Source organism: Scyliorhinus torazame, chromosome 31, assembly GCF_047496885.1.
Source record: "Scyliorhinus torazame isolate Kashiwa2021f chromosome 31, sScyTor2.1, whole genome shotgun sequence".
Taxonomy (NCBI): Eukaryota; Metazoa; Chordata; class Chondrichthyes; order Carcharhiniformes; family Scyliorhinidae; genus Scyliorhinus; species Scyliorhinus torazame.
This window is the reverse complement of record NC_092737.1, coordinates 19,490,028-19,506,998: the sequence shown is the minus strand read 5'-3', so window position 1 is coordinate 19,506,998 and position 16,971 is coordinate 19,490,028. Positions and strand designations below refer to the sequence as shown.

Below are 16,971 nucleotides of genomic sequence, written 5' to 3'. Positions count from 1 at the left end.
ACGGAGCTGGAGCAGGAGGAGCTGAACTGGCTGGTGATGCCCGCTGACGGGGTAAGGCACACATTGAGACCGCGACAGGGTACATGCCAATGGCTTGTTATCTGACTGGGATAAGGCGGGGGAGTGAGCCTAGTTAGGGTGCTCCTTCAGAGAACCGCTGCAGGATCGATGGGCCGAATGGCCTCCTTCTGCACTGTAGGGGCCCATGGTTCCTTGCTCCCGAGCACCAATGGGGTAAAACGTCCGAATGATTCAGGAGAGGGTGGGGGAAGTCAGGGGAGGGCAGTGGAGGGTGGGAGAGGGCCGGAGAGAGCAGCAGTAGGCAAGGGATGGCAGGAACAGGCAGGGGAGGGTGAGGGGGGCGGGGGGGGGGGGGGGGAGATAGGACAGGAAAGCAGCATTTTATTTGGAGTCAATGTGGCAGTAGAGGTGGGGGCGTGGCAAATGACAAACAGGGTCACTTTATTCAGCAAACAACAAACAGAGTCTACTTCAGCAGGGTACAAACACATTATCCAAACTACAGCAGGGTCCCAACAGAAACAGAGTGATTTCCCCACAAAAACGCGGGGAGTGGAGGACAGTGACATAACTCAAATTCAGCCAATCACTGACCAGCATGGTCCACAAGACACAGGAGCAGAATTAGGCCACTCGGCCCATCGAGTCTGCTCCGCCATTCAATCATGGCTGATATTTTCTCATCCCCATTCTCCTGCCTTCTCCCCGTAACCCCTGATCCCCTCATTAATCAAGAACCTATCTATCTCTGTCTTAAAGACACTCAGTGATTTGGCCTCCACAGCCTTCTGCGGCAAAGAGTTCCACAGATTCCCCACCCTCTGGCTGGAGAAATTCCTCCTCATCGCTGTTTTAAAGGATCGTCCCTTCAGTCTGAGGCTGTGTCCTCTGATTCTAGTTTTTCCTACAAGTGGAAACATTCTCTCCACGTCCACTCTATCCAGGCCTCGCAGTATCCTGTAAGTTTCAATAAGATCCCCCCTCATCCTTCTAAACTCCAACGAGTACAGACCCAGAGTCCTCAATCGTTCCTCGTACGACAAGCTCTTCATTCCAGGGATCATTCTTGTGAACCTCCTCTGGACCCTTTCCAAGGCCCCAGCACATCCTTCCTTAGATACGGGGCCCGAGACTGCTCACAATATTCCAAATGGGTTCTGACCAGAGCCTTCTACAGCCTCAGAAGTACATCCCTGGTCTTGAATTCTAGCCCTCTCGACATGAATGCTAACATTGCATTTGCCTTCCTAACTGCCGACTGAACCTGCACGTTAACCTTAAGAGAATCGTGAACAAGGACTCCTCAGTCCCTTTGTGCTTCTGATTTCCAAAGCCTCTCCCCATTTAGAAAATAGTCTACGCCTGGATTCCTCCTTCCAAAGTGCCTAACCTCACACTTTCCCACATTGTATTCCATCTGCCACTTCTTTGCCCACTCTCCTAGCCTGTCCAAGTCCTTCTGCAGCCCCCCTGCTTCCTCAATACTACCCGTCCCACTACAGATCTCTGTATCATCTGCAAACTTAGCAACAGTGCCTTCAGTGCCTTCTTCCAGATCATTAATGTATATTGTGAAATGTTGTGGTCCCAGCACAGACCCCTGAGGCACACCACTAGTCACCGGCTGCCACCCTGAAAAAGCCCCCTTTATCCCCACTCTCTGCCTTCCGCCAGTCAGCCAATCCTCTATCCATGCCAGGATCTTACCCCGAACGCCAGGGGCTCTTAACTTATTTAACAGTCTCCTGTGCGGCACCTTGTCAAAGGCCTTCTGGGAATCTCAATAAATCACGTCCACTGGTTCTCCTTTGTCTAACTTCCTTGTTACCTCCTCAAAGCCGTCTTACCACAATCCTAGCTGGCTTGGTGGTGGTCGGAGGGTTGGGATGTCGGGAGGGGCGGAGTTGAATTTTGTTCAATTTTCTCTCTCGTGACAGTGGGAAGAGACTGTGGCCGTGGACAAAAGCTTCAACGCCATCAGGACCTATCGAGTGTGCAACATGGAGGGCCCCAACCAGGACAATTGGCTGCGGAGTGGCTACGTAGAGAGGGGGGAGGCCCGTGTGGTTTATGTGGCGCTCAGATATACCATGAGAGACTGCGGCTCCATCTCCAACTCTGCCGGGTCGTGCCGGGAGACCTTTGCTGTCTACTACCTCGAGAAGGACTCCGAGGCCGCCCCCTCGGCCAGCGACGCTGCCCAGATGAAGGCTACGTACACCAAGGCCCAGGACATCACCGCCGAGCATGTCTTCGTCCTCGGGGGGATGGGCAAGGTCAACAGGGCTACCGTGCCCGTCGGGCCCCTCACCGGGGCTGGCTTCCACCTGGCCTTCCGCGACCGAGGGGCCTGCATCAACCTCCTCTCTGTGCGGGCCTCCTTCAAGAAGTGCCCAGCCACCATCGCCAACTTGGCCCACTTCCCCGGGACCCCGGCGGGGCCCAGCCTGGCCATGTTGGCGGTGGCCAAGGGCGCCTGCGTTGCCAACGCGGAAGAGGCCTCCGTCCCGCTCAAGATGCACTGCACCAGTGAGGGAGACTGGGTGGTACCCGTCGGAGGGTGCAGGTGTCGGCCTGGGTACCAGAGCAACGAAGTGGTCACTGCGTGCACAGGTAATGGGTTCCATCAGCTAATATGATCCTCTGGGCATCACAAAGGTCTTACCTTCTTAGTACCTTTTCTGATAGTGAACTCTCGGGACCAGGAGTAGCGAGTGTGAAAGTCCAGAAGGCTCTTCGTGGAATGTGGGCATCGCTGCCTTGGCCAACATTTATTGGTCATCTCTAACTGTCCGTGGGCGATTGATTGAGCTCAGTGAGATGGAAGGGAAGGGTACTTATGTAGTCCATTCACCCTATGGGTTGAAAAGCCTATTTCTCTTCTGAATGCTATATTCCTCAATTTCTAACACCCTTCCAGCAAACAACACAATTTACTGAAACAGGGTCCCTTAATTAAGCAAACAACACAATCTATTATAACAAGCTCTATTTATTCAGCAACAATAAACAGAGTCTATTTCAACAGGGCCTCTTAATTCAGCAAACAACATGCATAGACTACGAGAGTCTATTTATAGAGGGTCCCTTAATTCAGCAAACAATATGCAGAGTCTATTTAAACAGGGTCTCTTAATTCAGCAAACAACAAACAGAGTCTATTTAAACAGGGTCTCTTAATTCAGCAAACAGAGTCTATTTAAACAGGGTCTCTTAATTCAGCAAACAACAAACAGAGTCTATTTAAACAGGGTCTCTTAATTCAGCAAACAGAGTCTATTTAAACAGGGTCTCTTAATTCAGCAAACAACAAACAGAGTCTATTTAAACAGGGTCTCTTAATTCAGCAAACAGAGTCTATTTAAACAGGGTCTCTTAATTCAGCAAACAACAAACAGAGTCTATTTAAACAGGGTCTCTTAATTCAGCAAACAGAGTCTATTTAAACAGGGTCTCTTAATTCAGCAAACAACAAACAGAGTCTATTTAAACAGGGTCTCTTAATTCAGCAAACAGCAAACAGAGTCTATTTAAACAGGGTCTCTTAATTCAGCAAACAACAAACAGAGTCTATTTTAACAGGCACTATTTATTTATTTAGCGTGGCTTCATTGAAGCCTACTCGTGCCAATAAGCGATTTTCATTTCATTTTCATTTCCAAGACCTCCCTTGTAGCCAGGATACAAAGATTACTATCAAGGCCCCAGTAATTTCCTCCCTTGCCTCCCTCAGTATTCTGGGGTAGATCCCATCAGGCCCTGGGGACTTATCTACCTTAATGTCTTTCAGGACGCCCAACACCACCTCCTTTTTGGATCTCAATGTGACCCAGGCTATCTTCACACCCTTCCCCAGATTCATCATCCACCAAGTCCTTCTCTTTGGTGAATACTGACGCAAAGTACTCATTCAGAACTTCACCCATTTCCTCTGGCTCCACGCACAGGTTCCCTCCCCTGTCCTTGAGTAGGCCAACCCTTTCCCTGGCTACCCTCTTGCACTTTATATATGTGTAAAAAGCCTTGGGATTTTCCTTAACCCTGTTTTCCGATGACCTTTTGTGACCCCTTTTAGCCCTCCTGACTCTTCGATAAGTTCCTATTTTCCTTATCTTCCTCATGGACTTCATCTGTTCCCAGCCTTCTAGCCCTTACAGTTTAGGGTTTAGTTAGAGGGGAGAACGGTAGGTCAAATTGGGGATATTGATGGGATTGAAGGCTGATGAATCCCGAGGATGTGCTAATCGGCATCCCAAGGTCCTTAAGGAAGTGGCTCTAGAAATACTGGATGCATTGGCGGTCGTCTTCCGAGATTCTATAGACTCTGGAACAGTCCCTGCAGATTGGAGGGTGGCTAACATCACTCCAATATTTAAAAAGGGAGGGAGAGGGAAAACAGGGAATTGTGGGCCATTCAGCCTGACATCAGTAGTGGGGAAATTCTAGAATCCATTCTCAAAGGTTTTACAGCGGAACACTTAGAAACCAGTGGCAGGATCGGACAGAGTCAGCCTGGGTTTATGAAGGAGAAAGCATGCTTGACGAATCTACTGGAATTCTTTGAGGATGTAACTCGCAGAATTGACATGGGGGAGCCAGTGGATGTGGTATATTTGGAATTTCAGTCGGCTTTTGACAATTGAGAGATTAGCGTGTAAAATTAAAGCGTACGGGATTAGGGGGAGTGTATTGAGGTGGATAGAAAACCAGTTGGCAGGCAGGAGACAAAGAGTAGGAATTAATGGGTCTTTTTTATATTGACAGGCGGTGACTAGTGGGGTACCGCAGGGATCGGTGCTGGGGCCCCAGCTATTCACAATGTATATACATGATTTAGATGAGGGAACAAAATGCAATATCTCCAAATTTGCAGATGACACCAAGTCGGATGGGAGGGTGAGCTGTGAGGAGGATGCGGAGATCCTTCAGCGGGATTTGGACAGGTTGAGCGAGTGGGCAAGCGCATGGCAGATGCAGTAGAATGTGGATAAATGTGAGGTTATCCATTTCGGCAGCAAAAACGGGAAGCAGATTATTATCTGAATGGCCATAAATTAGGAGAGGGGAGTGTGCACCGAGACCTGGGTGTCCTCGTGCACCAGTCGCGGAAGGTAAGCGTGCAGGTACAGCAGGCGGTAAAGAAGGCAAATGGCCTTCATAGCGAGAGGACTCGAGCACAGGAACAGGGATGTGTTGCTGCGATTATACAGGGTCTTGGTGAGACCACACCTGGAGTATTGTGGGCAGTTTTGGTCTCCTTCTCTGAGGAAGGATGTTCTTGCTCTCGAGGGAGCAGCAAAGGTTTACCAGACTGATTCCTGGGATGGCGGGACTGACGTACGAGGAGAGATTGAGTCGGTTAGGATTGTATTCGCTGGAGTTCAGGAGAATGAGGGGGGATCTCATAGAGACCGATAAAATTCTAACCGGACTGGACAGGGTCGATGCAGGATGTTCCCGATGGTGGGGGGACGGGACTGGACAGGGTCGATGCAGGAAGGACGTTCCCGATGGTGGGGGGGGGGGGGGGGGGGGGGGTCTGGACAGGGTCGATGCAGGAAGGATGTTCCCGATGGTGGTGGTGGTGGGGGGGGGACTGGACAGGGTCGATGCAGGAAGGATGTTCCCGATGGTGGGGGGGACGGGACAGGGTCGATGCAGGAAGGATGTTCCTGATGGTGGGGGGGACTGGACAGGAGAGATGCAGGAAGGATGTTCCCGACGGTGGGGGGGGGGGGACTGGACAGGGTCGATGCAGGAAGGATGTTCCCGATGGTGGTGGTGGGGGGGGGGGGTCTGGACAGGGTCGATGCAGGAAGGATGTTCCCGATGGTGGTGGTGGGGGGGGGGGACTGGACAGGGTCGATGCAGGAAGGATGTTCCCGATGGTGGGGGGGACTGGACAGGGTCGATGCAGGAAGGGTGTTCCCGATGGTGGGGGGGGACTGGACAGGGTCGATGCAGGAAGGATGTTCCCGATGGTGGGGGGGGACTGGACAGGGTAGATGCAGGAAGGATGTTCCCGATGGTGGGGGGGTGTCCAGACCCAGGGGTCACAGTCTGAGGATACGGGGGAGACCATTTAGGACAGAGATGAGGAGACATTTCTCCACCCAGAGAGCGGCTGGCCTGTGGAATTCACTACCACAGGGAGTACTTGAGGCCAAATCACTATGTTTTCCAGAAGCAGTTAGATAAAGCACTTAGGGTGAAGGGAATCAAAGGATATGGGGGGAAAGCAGGATTAGGCTATTGAGTTGGATGATCAGCCATGATCGTGATGAATGGTGGAGCAGGTTCAAGGGGCCTCCTCCTGGTCCTATTTTCTATTTGTCCCAGATTACAAAATGGCGGCCACCTCGCTCCCACCACAGCCTACGAACTGCAAAGGCCCAAGCTAGCATCCTAATTACCCCTCAATGTTTGCCTCATCTCCTCCCTTCTACCCTTTCTGACCTTTGTGCTCCAGGAGCCTACCACTAGGCCGCAACTTCGCTGGGCCCATGGCGCGGTAATTAATTCAGTTCTCTGCAAATATGAAAGGTTTTCACAAGGGAAGTAGAGGAGCTGTTCCACCTTCGGGGCAGGGGGGTGCGGGGGGAAACATAGACATAAGGGGAGGCGATGGCATAGTGGTAATGTCACTGAACTAGTTAACCAGAGACCCAGGTTCACGTCCCGCTACTGCCGATGGTGAAATTTGAATTCAATAAAATCTGGATTTAAAAGTCTAGTGACGACCATTGTGGATTGTCGTTAAAAAAACCCGTCTGGTTCACTAATGCCCTTCAGGGAAGGAAATCTGCCGCCCTTACCCCGGTCTGGCCTACACGTGACTCCAGAGCCCACAGCAACACGGTTGATTCTTGACTGCCCCCTCAAGGACACTTAGGGATGGGCAACTAACGCTGGCGCAGCTCCAGGGTCCCGGGTTCGATTCCGGCTTGGGTCACTGTCTGTGCGGAGTCTGCACACGTCCTCCCCCCGTGTGTGCGTGGGTTTCCTCCGGGTGCTCCGGTTTCCTCCCGCAGCCCAAAGATGTGCTGGTTAGAGTGGATTGGCCGCGCTAAATTGCCCCTGAGTGTCCCCCCAAAAAAGGGCGAGGTGGGGTTACTGGGTCACGGGGGGCTTAAGTAGAGTGCTCTTTCCAAGGGCCGGTGCGGACTCGATGGGCCGAATGGCCTCCTTCTGCACTGTGGGGATTCTATGGTTCTATGGAACAGAGGGATAGGCTGATAGGGTGGGTCAGTCAGGACCACCTGGGTTGAATGGCCTTTTGCTGCTGTTCCCTCGCGATTGGTTATTCTGTGATTCCCTCACAATTCATTCACCTGAGGTAAAGGAAAGTCAAACTGAAAAAAAAAATAATGCTGCCGATGTCCACTTTACCGCAATGCGCTGAACTCGATCCATTCCCTGCAGCAACGGTTGAAGACCCGGTGGCCCTCCCTGAGGTGGAGTCCGAACAAGGCCTCTCCCAGGATGCTCTGGGCCCCTCCTCCTGCGGCCAACTGGAGGGCCTGCTACGAGCCAACCAGCAGCTGCTGGAGAAGCAGGCCGAGGCCTTGGGCCGGCTGACCCGCACCGTGGAGGCCCTCAACTCGTCCCTCCTCGCCCTCTCGCGGAGGCTACCCCCTGCGCCCGGCGAACCCCCCCAATACCGGCTGGCCGAAGATGCGATCGCCCCGGGAGCCGGCGACGGAGACGGAAACTGAGGGATCCGCTTTGGACCGGGGAACCGCGACCGGATATCGACAGGAACGTGGGAAACGGAAGTCCCCTTTGTCCGTCCAAAACCACATCCAGCCGGGTTCACTCACCCGGTAACCTCCGACCCTCGCCTGCCACAATATTTTCCTGATAGTTATTCCTGGACTTTGCTGCCCACCCTTCACCCCCCTTTGTTCGTTCAGACATCCAAAGCACCAGAAACCCAACCGCAGGGCGCATCCGTAACCATAGGCAACGAGGCAGCCGCCATTTTGAAACGTCAACCACATTAGCATAGACCTGGCCACGAACGTCCCTCATTCCCCAGAGAGACCATTAGCAAGGCTGGGGGAGGGGTTGGGGGATTCTCCGCGCGGGTTGGGCCGAGTGGCCGCCGAGATAGGCCGAGACCCGCTCTCACCGTTCACATGTGGTCTGAGCCAGCGGGACCTCGGCCTGCATCCTGTGGCGGGGGGGGGGGGAAGGGGGGGGGTGGGGCGGTCTAGTGGGGGGGCAGAGAGGGGGTCCGACACCGGGGCGGGGGTGGGGGGCCTCCACCGTGGCCTGGCCCGCGATCGGGGCCTACTGGGGAAGTGGGCCGGCCCCGGTAGCCTTACGCCATGTTGCATCGGGGCCGGCGCGGAGAAGGCAACTAGCGCGGGTTCGCGACGGTCGCAGCGCGCGTGCGCAGGCCCACGGCGCCCGTATCGGCAGCTGGAGCGGCGTGAGTCACTCCAGTGCCGTGCTGGCCCCCTCCAGGGCCGAGGATTGATACACTTAGCGGTCCGGTGACGCCGTCGTAAAACTCTCCGGTTTTCACGACGGCGTCCAACACTCTGCCGTCAGAAGGGAGAATCCGCCCCCTGCCTCTTACAACAAACAAAGAACAAAGAAATGTACAGCACAGGAACAGGCCCTTCGGCCCTCCAAGCCCGTGCCGACCATGCTGCCCGACTAAACTACAATCTTCTACACTTCCTGGGTCTATATCCCTCTATTCCCATCCTATTCATGTATTTGTCAAGATGCCCCTTAAATGTCACTATCGTCCCTGCTTCCACCTCCTCCGGCAGCGGGTTCCAGGCACCCACTACCCTCTGTGTAAAAACGTGCCTCGTACATCTCCTCTAAACCTTGCCCCTCGCACCTTAAACCTATGCCCCCTAGTAATTGACCCCTCTACCCTGGGGAAAAGCCTCTGACTATCCACTCTGTCTATGCCCCTCATAATTTTGTATACCTCTATCAGGTCGCCCCTCAACCTCCTTCGTTCCAGTGAGAACAAACCGAGTTTATTCAACCGCTCCTCATATCTAATGCCCTACATACCAGGCAACATCCTGGTAAATCTCTTCTGCACCCTCTCTAAAGCCTCCACATCCTTCTGGTAGTGTGGTGACCAGAATTGAACACTATACTCCAAGTGTGGCCTAACTAAGGTTCTATACAGCTGCAACATGACTTGCCAATTCTTATACTCAATGCCCCGGCCAATGAAGGCAAGCATGCCGTATGCCTTCTTGACTACCTTCTCCACCTGTGTTGCCCCTTTCAGCGACCTGTGGACCTGTACTCCTAGATCTCTCTGACTGTCAATACTTGAGGGTTCTACCATTCACTGTATATTCCCTACCTGCATTAGACCTTCCAAAATGCATTACCTCACATTTGTCCGGATTAAACTCCATCTGCCATCTCTCCGCCCAAGTCGGCAAACGATCTAAATCCTGCTGGATCTTCTGACAGTCCTCATCTCTATCCGCAATTCCACCAACCTTAACGCTCTCCAAAGCGGACCCGTGCAATAACTGACCACAAAGATAATGTTGGCCCTTATGCTAAGGAGGCTCCTTCAGAGGGTTGGTGCAGATTCGATGGGCCGATTGGCCTCCTTCACTGTCCGGTTCCATGGATCAAATTCCGAGCGTGGGTTGGACAGACTCACCTTGAATCTAAAAGGCCGAGGGGGTGATCGGATCTGGGTGTTTAGAATGTTGTAATTATTTGACAGAGTGGACAGAGAAAGAGGGGAAGAGAGAGAGGAACGGACAGAGTGAGAAAGAGAGAGAAAGGAAGAGAGGAATCGGGAGACAGGAGGAGGGAGAGATGAAGAGAGAGAGTGAGGAAAAGAGAAAAAGAGAGGAAAGTGGGAGGGAGAGAGAGAGGAAGCAAGAGCGAATGGGGGGGGGAAGAGGGAGAACGGAGAGAGAGAATGTGAAAGAGGAAGAGGAATTGAGAGAAAAAGTGAGCGAGGAAAAGGTCAGAGAGAGGAGGGGGGAGGGAGGAAGAGAGAAAGCGAGGCAATGGGGAAGAAAGAGAGACAGGAAACAGGAGGGAGGAAGAGAGGGTGAATGAAAGAGACGAAGAAAGAGCGAGGAAATGAAAGAGAGAAAGAGGAAGAGAGGGGGAGGGAGAGAGGAAGAGAAAGAATGTAGGTGAGGAAAAAAGAGCAAGAGATAGAGGGAGAGAGGGAGGAAAAGGGAGAGGGGAAGAGAGACAGATGAAGCGAGAGAAAGAAAGAACGAGAGTTAGGAAGGAAGAGAAAAATGAGGAGTAGGAGAGAAAACGAGAGGAAGAGAGATAGACATGGAGAGAGAATGGAAGGAGGCAGATGAAGAGAGAGAAAGAACAAGAGAGAGACCGATAAAGGCAGAGAGTGAGAGAGATAAAGAGTATCCCAGATTAAGCTCCTCTTCAAGAAATGATGTCCGTGGAAGGTGTGACGATCCTTCGGAAATGCCTGAGTGCAGGCAGTGACGAGCGGGAGAGTTCCCTGGGCAGCCGAACCACAGAAGGCCCCCCGCAAACCACCGCAGTCCTTGACCAGGAAGAACCATGCACCAATCCAATGGAAGTCAAAGGTCGCCGACGCCCTCTTCGTGATTGGCACGTGGAAGAGGAGGTGGAGAGAAACGGTTCCCTCTGCTAGGGAAACTCGGAGACATCATCCCTTCTGACCCGTTTAGGAGGGAGTCACTTTTCCACACACAATGGGAAATTGTAACCCTCTCTCCTGAGGGTGCAAGCCAGAGATTTGGAGACTGGGATTGATCGATTTTCGTTGAGCAGTGCTATCAAGGGACATGGGATTGGGACAGCAACCTGATTCTACCTGCCTGTCACAAACAGGCCGAATGACGTCCTCCTCTCCCTATGGCACACTCCAAAGGCCTCAGGCCTGTCTAGGAAGTAGCTACGCTTGGTGATACTGAGGCACATGGAATAGGAGACGCCCCCAGTCTTTGGGGAGTTGGCTCGCCTCCGCCGAATGACTGTAACCTCGAGGTGCATCGACGTCAAGTGAAGGACTCGTCTGAAATAGGCCTCAATTTACTCACCCCCATATCAGGAATGGCCACCTGTTCCAAGGGACATCTGCCTAGCAGAGCACCCTCCACCCCCCCCCCCCCCCCACCCCCCTCACACCCACAACCCTCCCTCAGTAGAAAGTTCAGCTCGAAAATAAAATGTAAAAATATGATATATGCATCAAAAATATTCATAACACGTGTTTTCATTTTGGAGGATGTAAGGATGTTACAGGACCTGGACCAGGTGAAAGTCGATCAAAGCATTCACTCTAGTTTACTGAACGATATCCACGGAGCTTCATCGTGTGAGGCATTTTGATCAGATGTCAGTGACCTAGAAGAGATTGGATCATTCCCCCGTCCCAATCTTTTATTAAAATATTAAATCAGTATCGATTTGAACATTCTGTCATCTGAAGGTGGACAAATAAGTATTTGATATCATGTGCATTATGATATATCGGTGTGGGGTACAGGCCCCAACTTAGTGTTTGAAGGGTAGGCCCCATCTCACAATATGAGGAACAGGCCCCAACTTGCTGTGTGGCTCCCAGTGTGAGGTATAGGCCCCAACTTGCTGTCTTTGGACAAGGCCCAAGCTCGCAGTGTGAGTGCCAGGCCCGAGCTTGCTGTGTGAGGAACAGGCCCAACTCACTGTGTGAGGGCAAGCCCCATCTCCCAATGTGAGGAACAGGCCCCAATTTGCTGTGTGGCTTCCAGTGTGAGGTATAGGCCCCAATTTGCTGTGTGGCTCCCAGTGTCAGAAACAGGCCCTGACTTGCTGTCTGAGATCAAGGCCCCAGCTCCCAGTGTGAAGGCCAGGCCCGAGCTTGCTGTGTGAGGAACAGGCCCAAACTCACTGTGTGGAGCCAAGGCCCCATCTCCCAGTGTGAGCTCAGGCCCCAACTCTCTGTGTGGGGACAAGACCCCAGCTGGCAGTGTGAGGAACAGGCCCCAGCTCTCTGTGTGAGTGCAAGGTTCCAGCTCCAAGTGTGTGGGGCAGGCCCCAGATCACTGTGTGAGGACAATGACACAGCTCCCAGTGTAGGAACAGACTCAGCTCCCAGCGTGAGGAACAGGCCTCAACTCACCGTGTGAAGGGAAGGTCCCATCTCCTAGTGTGAGGAACAGGCCCCGGCTCTCAGTGTGAGGTACAGGGCCCAGCCCGCAGTGTGAGGTACAGGCCCCAACTCACTGTGTGAGGACAAGGCCCCAGCCTGCAGTGTGAGGGGAAGGCCCCAACTCACTGTGAGGACAAGGCCCCAGCCTGCAGTGTGAGGGGAAGGCCCCAGCTCCCAGTGTGAGGAACAGGCCTCAACTCACTGTGTGAAGGGAAGATCCCATCTTCCAGTGTGAGCAGCAGGCCCCAACTCTCAGTGTGGGGAACTGGCCCCAAGCCACTGTGTGAGGACAAGGCCCCAGCCTGCAGTGTGAAGGGAAGGCCCCAACTCACTGTGTGAGGACAAGGCCCTAGCCCACAGTGTGAGGTAGAGGTCCAAACTCACTGGGAGGACAATGCCCCAGGCCGCAGTGTGAGGGGAAAGCCCCAACTCACTGTGTGAGGACAAGGCCACAGCCTGCAGTGTGAGGGGAAGGCCCCAGCTCCCAGTGTGAGGACAAGGCCCAAGCCTGCAGTGTGAGGGGAAGGCCCCAACTCACTGTGTGAGGACTAGGCCCCAGCCCGCAGTGTGAGGGGAAGGCCCCAGCTCCCAGTGTGAGGAACAGGCCTCAACTCTCAGTGTGGGGAACTGGCCCCAACCCACTGTGTGAGGAACAGGCCTCAACTCACTGTGTGAGGACAAGGCCCCAACCCGCAGTGTGAGGGGAAGGCCCCAGCTCCCAGTGTGAGGACAAGGCCCCAGCACACTGTGTGAGGAACAGGCCTCAACTCACTGTGTGAGGACAAGGCCCCAACCCGCAGTGTGAGGGGAAGGCCCCAGCTCCCAGTGTGAGGACAAGGCCCCAGCCCGCAGTGTGAGGGGAAGGCCCCAGCTCCCAGTGTGAGGACAAGGCCCCAGCCCACTGTGTGAGGAACAGGCCTCAACTCACTGTGTGAGGACAAGGCCCCAACCCGCAGTGTGAGGGGAAGGCCCCAGCTCCCAGTGTGAGGACAAGGCCCCAGGCCACAGTGTGATGGGAAGGCCCCAGCTCCCAGTGTGAGGACAAGGCCCCAGGCCGCAGTGTGATGGGAAGGCCCCAGCTCCCAGTGTGAGGACAAGGCCCCAGCCCGCAGTGTGAGGGGAAGGCCCCAACTCACTGTGTGAGGACAAGGCCCCAGGCCGCAGTGTGATGGGGAGGCCCCAACTCACTGTGTGTGGACAAGGCCCCAGGCCGCAGTGTGATGGGGAGGCCCCAACTCACTGTGTGAGGACAAGGCCCCAGGCCACAGTGTGATGGGAAGGCCCCAGCTCCCAGTGTGAGGACAAGGCCCCAGGCCGCAGTGTGATGGGAAGGCCCCAGCTCCCAGTGTGAGGACAAGGCCCCAGCCCGCAGTGTGAGGGGAAGGCCCCAACTCACTGTGTGAGGACAAGGCCCCAGGCCGCAGTGTGAGGGGAAGGCCCCAACTCACTGTGTGAGGACAAGGCCCCAGGCCGCAGTGTGAGGGGAAGGCCCCAACTCACTGTGTGAACTGGAGGCCACAACTCACACCAGTAAACGGACATGAAATTTTACTTTCCAAGTCCAATTTAACCCTCATGCTCCTTAACCTGTGATACGAGATCGTGTTGACAGGCACTTGGTAGGACAGAACTTGAACATTACCGAATTGTCGAAGTTTTTCCATCTTGCACTTATCAGGACAAACACAATAATGCCAAACTTCAAACTCTCATAACAATCTATACTGCAGGAGAAAAGGGTGATTTGGTGGCAAGTCAAGTCTGATTGGCTGAGACATTGCCTTGGAGAAAGCAACAGGAGAACAAAGGCTCCCCAAGCTCCTGAAGTATAAATTGTTGTTAGAGTTTGACATTTGGCGTTCTTGCGTTCGGCCTGATGAGTGCAAGACGAGAAAGCTTCGGCAAAACATGTCTCGCTTCTCGGCAAGATCGCTCGAGTGTTGAAGAAACCACTGTGCCCCCTGCTGATGCAAGATGGCCGATGCAAGATGGACGACGCAAGATGGCCGACGCAAGATGGCCGCCCAACCTGCTTTTTCTCAACAAGGGGCGAAATGGTTTGGTGGCCATTTTGATTGACGTCCGCGTAGGTCAACGGGTAGGCTAAGGTCAGGGGGGCAGGGAGATGTGTGTTTGTGTCTGCGTGTGTGTAGGGGCGTTGCGGCCTTCCCAAATGCGAAATTACATCGAAACATGTGTCCCCCACAAACCACACCAATGGCACGCCTCCGAGTCAGGTAATTACACATCAGCATGACTCAAATTGGGTTCATCAGTGGCAATAATTTATATTGAAACAACGACAGTAGAACGACATAAATCAGACCCCCATGCAAACCTCACATCGGCGGTGGAACCGGCTAGCGTTTCCGTCAGGGATCGGAGGGATCTTTTCGCTGATTGAGGGCGACGCGCAGGGATCGAAGGTCACAGGTGTAGCTCCCGTCGCACTTGCCCCAATGTCCACTGCTGTGTCCCATAATGCCCCCAAAAACGCACGCCCAACCGAAACCCCAATCACGCCTCACCCTCCCCCGCCCCCCCCCCTCCCCACCCACCCCCCCCACCGACCAACCACCCCAGCCCCCCCAGCCCGACCCCTCCCCTACCAAATCCCCCCTCCCCGACCCTCGGCAGCACTATCTTGCCCCATCGCCAAACCTTGACCCCCCCCCCCCCAAAAAACCCTGTGCCCGATCTCAACTTGCGCAACCCATATGTGCCAACCTTCAAGCCAAGTCCCCTTGTGTGTGACTCCAACCCAGCGGCCGATCTCCCAACCCGATGGAATTTGCCTCAACCGCACTCCCAAACATCTGGCTCTCTGTGTGGTGACCAGTCGCTGCCAATCCGTTGCGGCGATCTCACCAATCCGGACACTTTTGACGTTGGCACGGAGCTGGTGGCGTAGAATGTAAACTCGTCGCCTCGTTTGGTAGGTCCTCGGGCTGCTTTGAGCGAGCAGACGTTAGCTCCTTTGGGCCTAACTCTAGTTCCCGCGTGGGTCAGTTGGGAAATGGCGGGAGCGGTACAGCGCAGCGCTAACCCAGAGCGCAGGGCTCCCAGCCTCAATCCCGGGCCTGGATTGGATCGAACTGATTGTCACTGGGGAGGGCGCAGCCAGATCCAAGTAGGCCTGAGGCGGAGCGAACCGGCTGTTCGATCGGAAAGGTGAAAGGTCGGGGGATGGGGGGGGGGGGCAACCCTGTAGAGTTACCGGCAGACACCCTCATCCCAGGTTGTCAGCAGGAGATTTGAGCTGGACAAAACTGACCATTGTTGGGCCCCGGGCCTCCTCCGTGAATGTCGCCCTCATAGCTGTGGCGTCCGCGACAAGGGCTCCTCCCTTTGCTGAGGTCGTGTCCCCTGCGCAGGAAGTCTACCTGAGGTGACGTTACAGAAACAAAGCCTCTCCCCCCCCCATGCCCGTCCCCACCCCTCACAGACCAGGCCCGAACACAGCTTCCCACGTCAGAGAACCCCATAGATTCACGGCCCCCTCTGAGTGTAGAAATCTCCCCTGACGGGGTGAGGCCTTCCCTGGTTGGAGATTTCCCCGGCCAGGGGGAGATATCCTCTCAGCATCAGCCTATCTCTCGACTTGACCACCCCTTATCCTGTTGACAAAGCTCACACTTGGCTGGGTTGAAGGTCTTAGGTTGAGACCTCGGTCTCCAGGCGACCGGGATGGGGACTGTCGGATCACTAGCTCAGGCCTCTTCAATCGCAAGGCCAGGAACATAACCCTCTCCATTACCATGGCCCGAGAAGTGAGGCCTACACAGCCACCGTGGCCAAGAGCTGACAGGAGGCAGAGAGTGAAGGCAGCTCCCAGCCCCTTGGTGACCCTCGTGTCTGGGGAGAGATTTGGCCCTTCGCGTGGAGGCCTCTGCTGCAACCTGTCTCAGTTTTAGTGGCCAACCCGGGATCCTCTCCCCTTCAGGCCTGCCTCTTGAAACTGGAAGGGTCAGGCTGCGGCCCACGAGCAGAGACAGGCCGAGTTAAATGTGTGAGGCAAGTCGGAGGAAAGGCCCAGGCCTCCAGGCCCCGGACAGGCCTGTTGGGTAACGGATAAAGGGGACGCAGACTGAAGGTTGGCTTTCAGGCAGATCCATGGGCAGCTAATGGAAGTCCTTTCTGTTTGGTGCGTCAGCTCAGGGGCATTTCCTCTCCACACACTGTTTGCCCCCCTCCTCGTATTCCTGTTTCGAAATCCACATTTGCTGGAACGTTCCCTGGACAAAGATAGCAAACTCAACATTAGAGCGTTCAGGGATAAGAACACGCCAATAATCCCAGCAAGCATGTTCCTTACCGAAGCATTGACCTCACACACTGTCTCCCTCCCACCCGGCTTACTCACTCTTCCCACTTCTTCCATCGGGCAGGAGATACAGAAGTCTGAGAACACGCACAAACAGACTCAAAAACAGCTTCTTCCCCGCTGTCACCAGACTCCTAAACGACCCTCTTATGGACAGACCTCATTAACACTACACCCTGTATGCTTCATCCGATGCCAGTGCTTATGTAGTTACATTGTATATGTTGTGTTGCCCTATTATGTATTTTCTTTTATTCCCTTTTCTTCCCATGTATTTAATGATCTGTTGAGCTGCTCGCAGAAAAATACTTTTCACTGTACCTCGGTACACGGGACAATAAACAAATCCAATTCAATCCCATATTGAGGGATATGGGGAGTTGGTGGGAGTGAGGGATATGGGGAGAGGGTGGGAGTGAGGGATATGGGGAGAGGGTGGGAGTGAGGGATATGGGGAGAGGGTGGGAGTGAGGGATATGGGGAG

At 54.1% G+C, this 16,971-nt stretch overlaps 2 protein-coding genes across 14 annotated transcripts in view; one reads left to right on the top strand and one right to left on the bottom strand.

Moving 5' to 3' along the window:
* Positions 1 to 8,159, top strand: part of LOC140404744 (ephrin type-B receptor 1-like) — a 15,806-nt gene extending 7,647 nt beyond the window's left edge. For 2 of the 3 annotated variants that reach the window (XM_072493454.1, XM_072493455.1), the window contains exons 2-4: positions 1 to 51; positions 1,959 to 2,634; positions 7,444 to 8,159. The exon at positions 1 to 51 is cut by the window's left edge and continues 14 nt beyond it. In XM_072493454.1, coding sequence (XP_072349555.1) covers positions 1 to 51; positions 1,959 to 2,634; positions 7,444 to 7,736 — 1,020 coding nt within the window. In that variant the 3' untranslated portion in view covers positions 7,737 to 8,159. Of the gene's footprint in view, positions 52 to 1,958; positions 3,047 to 7,443 lie in introns of those variants that run through there. The other variant, XM_072493456.1, reaches the window with a different exon arrangement.
* Positions 8,160 to 14,841: 6,682 nt separating this feature from the next.
* LOC140404742 (actin-like protein 6B) overlaps positions 14,842 to 16,971 on the bottom strand; it is a 206,871-nt gene continuing 204,741 nt past the window's right edge. For all 11 annotated transcript variants that reach the window (XM_072493451.1, XM_072493444.1, XM_072493453.1 and 8 more), the window contains one exon: positions 14,842 to 16,398. In XM_072493451.1, coding sequence (XP_072349552.1) covers positions 16,318 to 16,398 — 81 coding nt within the window. In that variant the 3' untranslated portion in view covers positions 14,842 to 16,317. The remainder of the gene's footprint in view (positions 16,399 to 16,971) is intronic.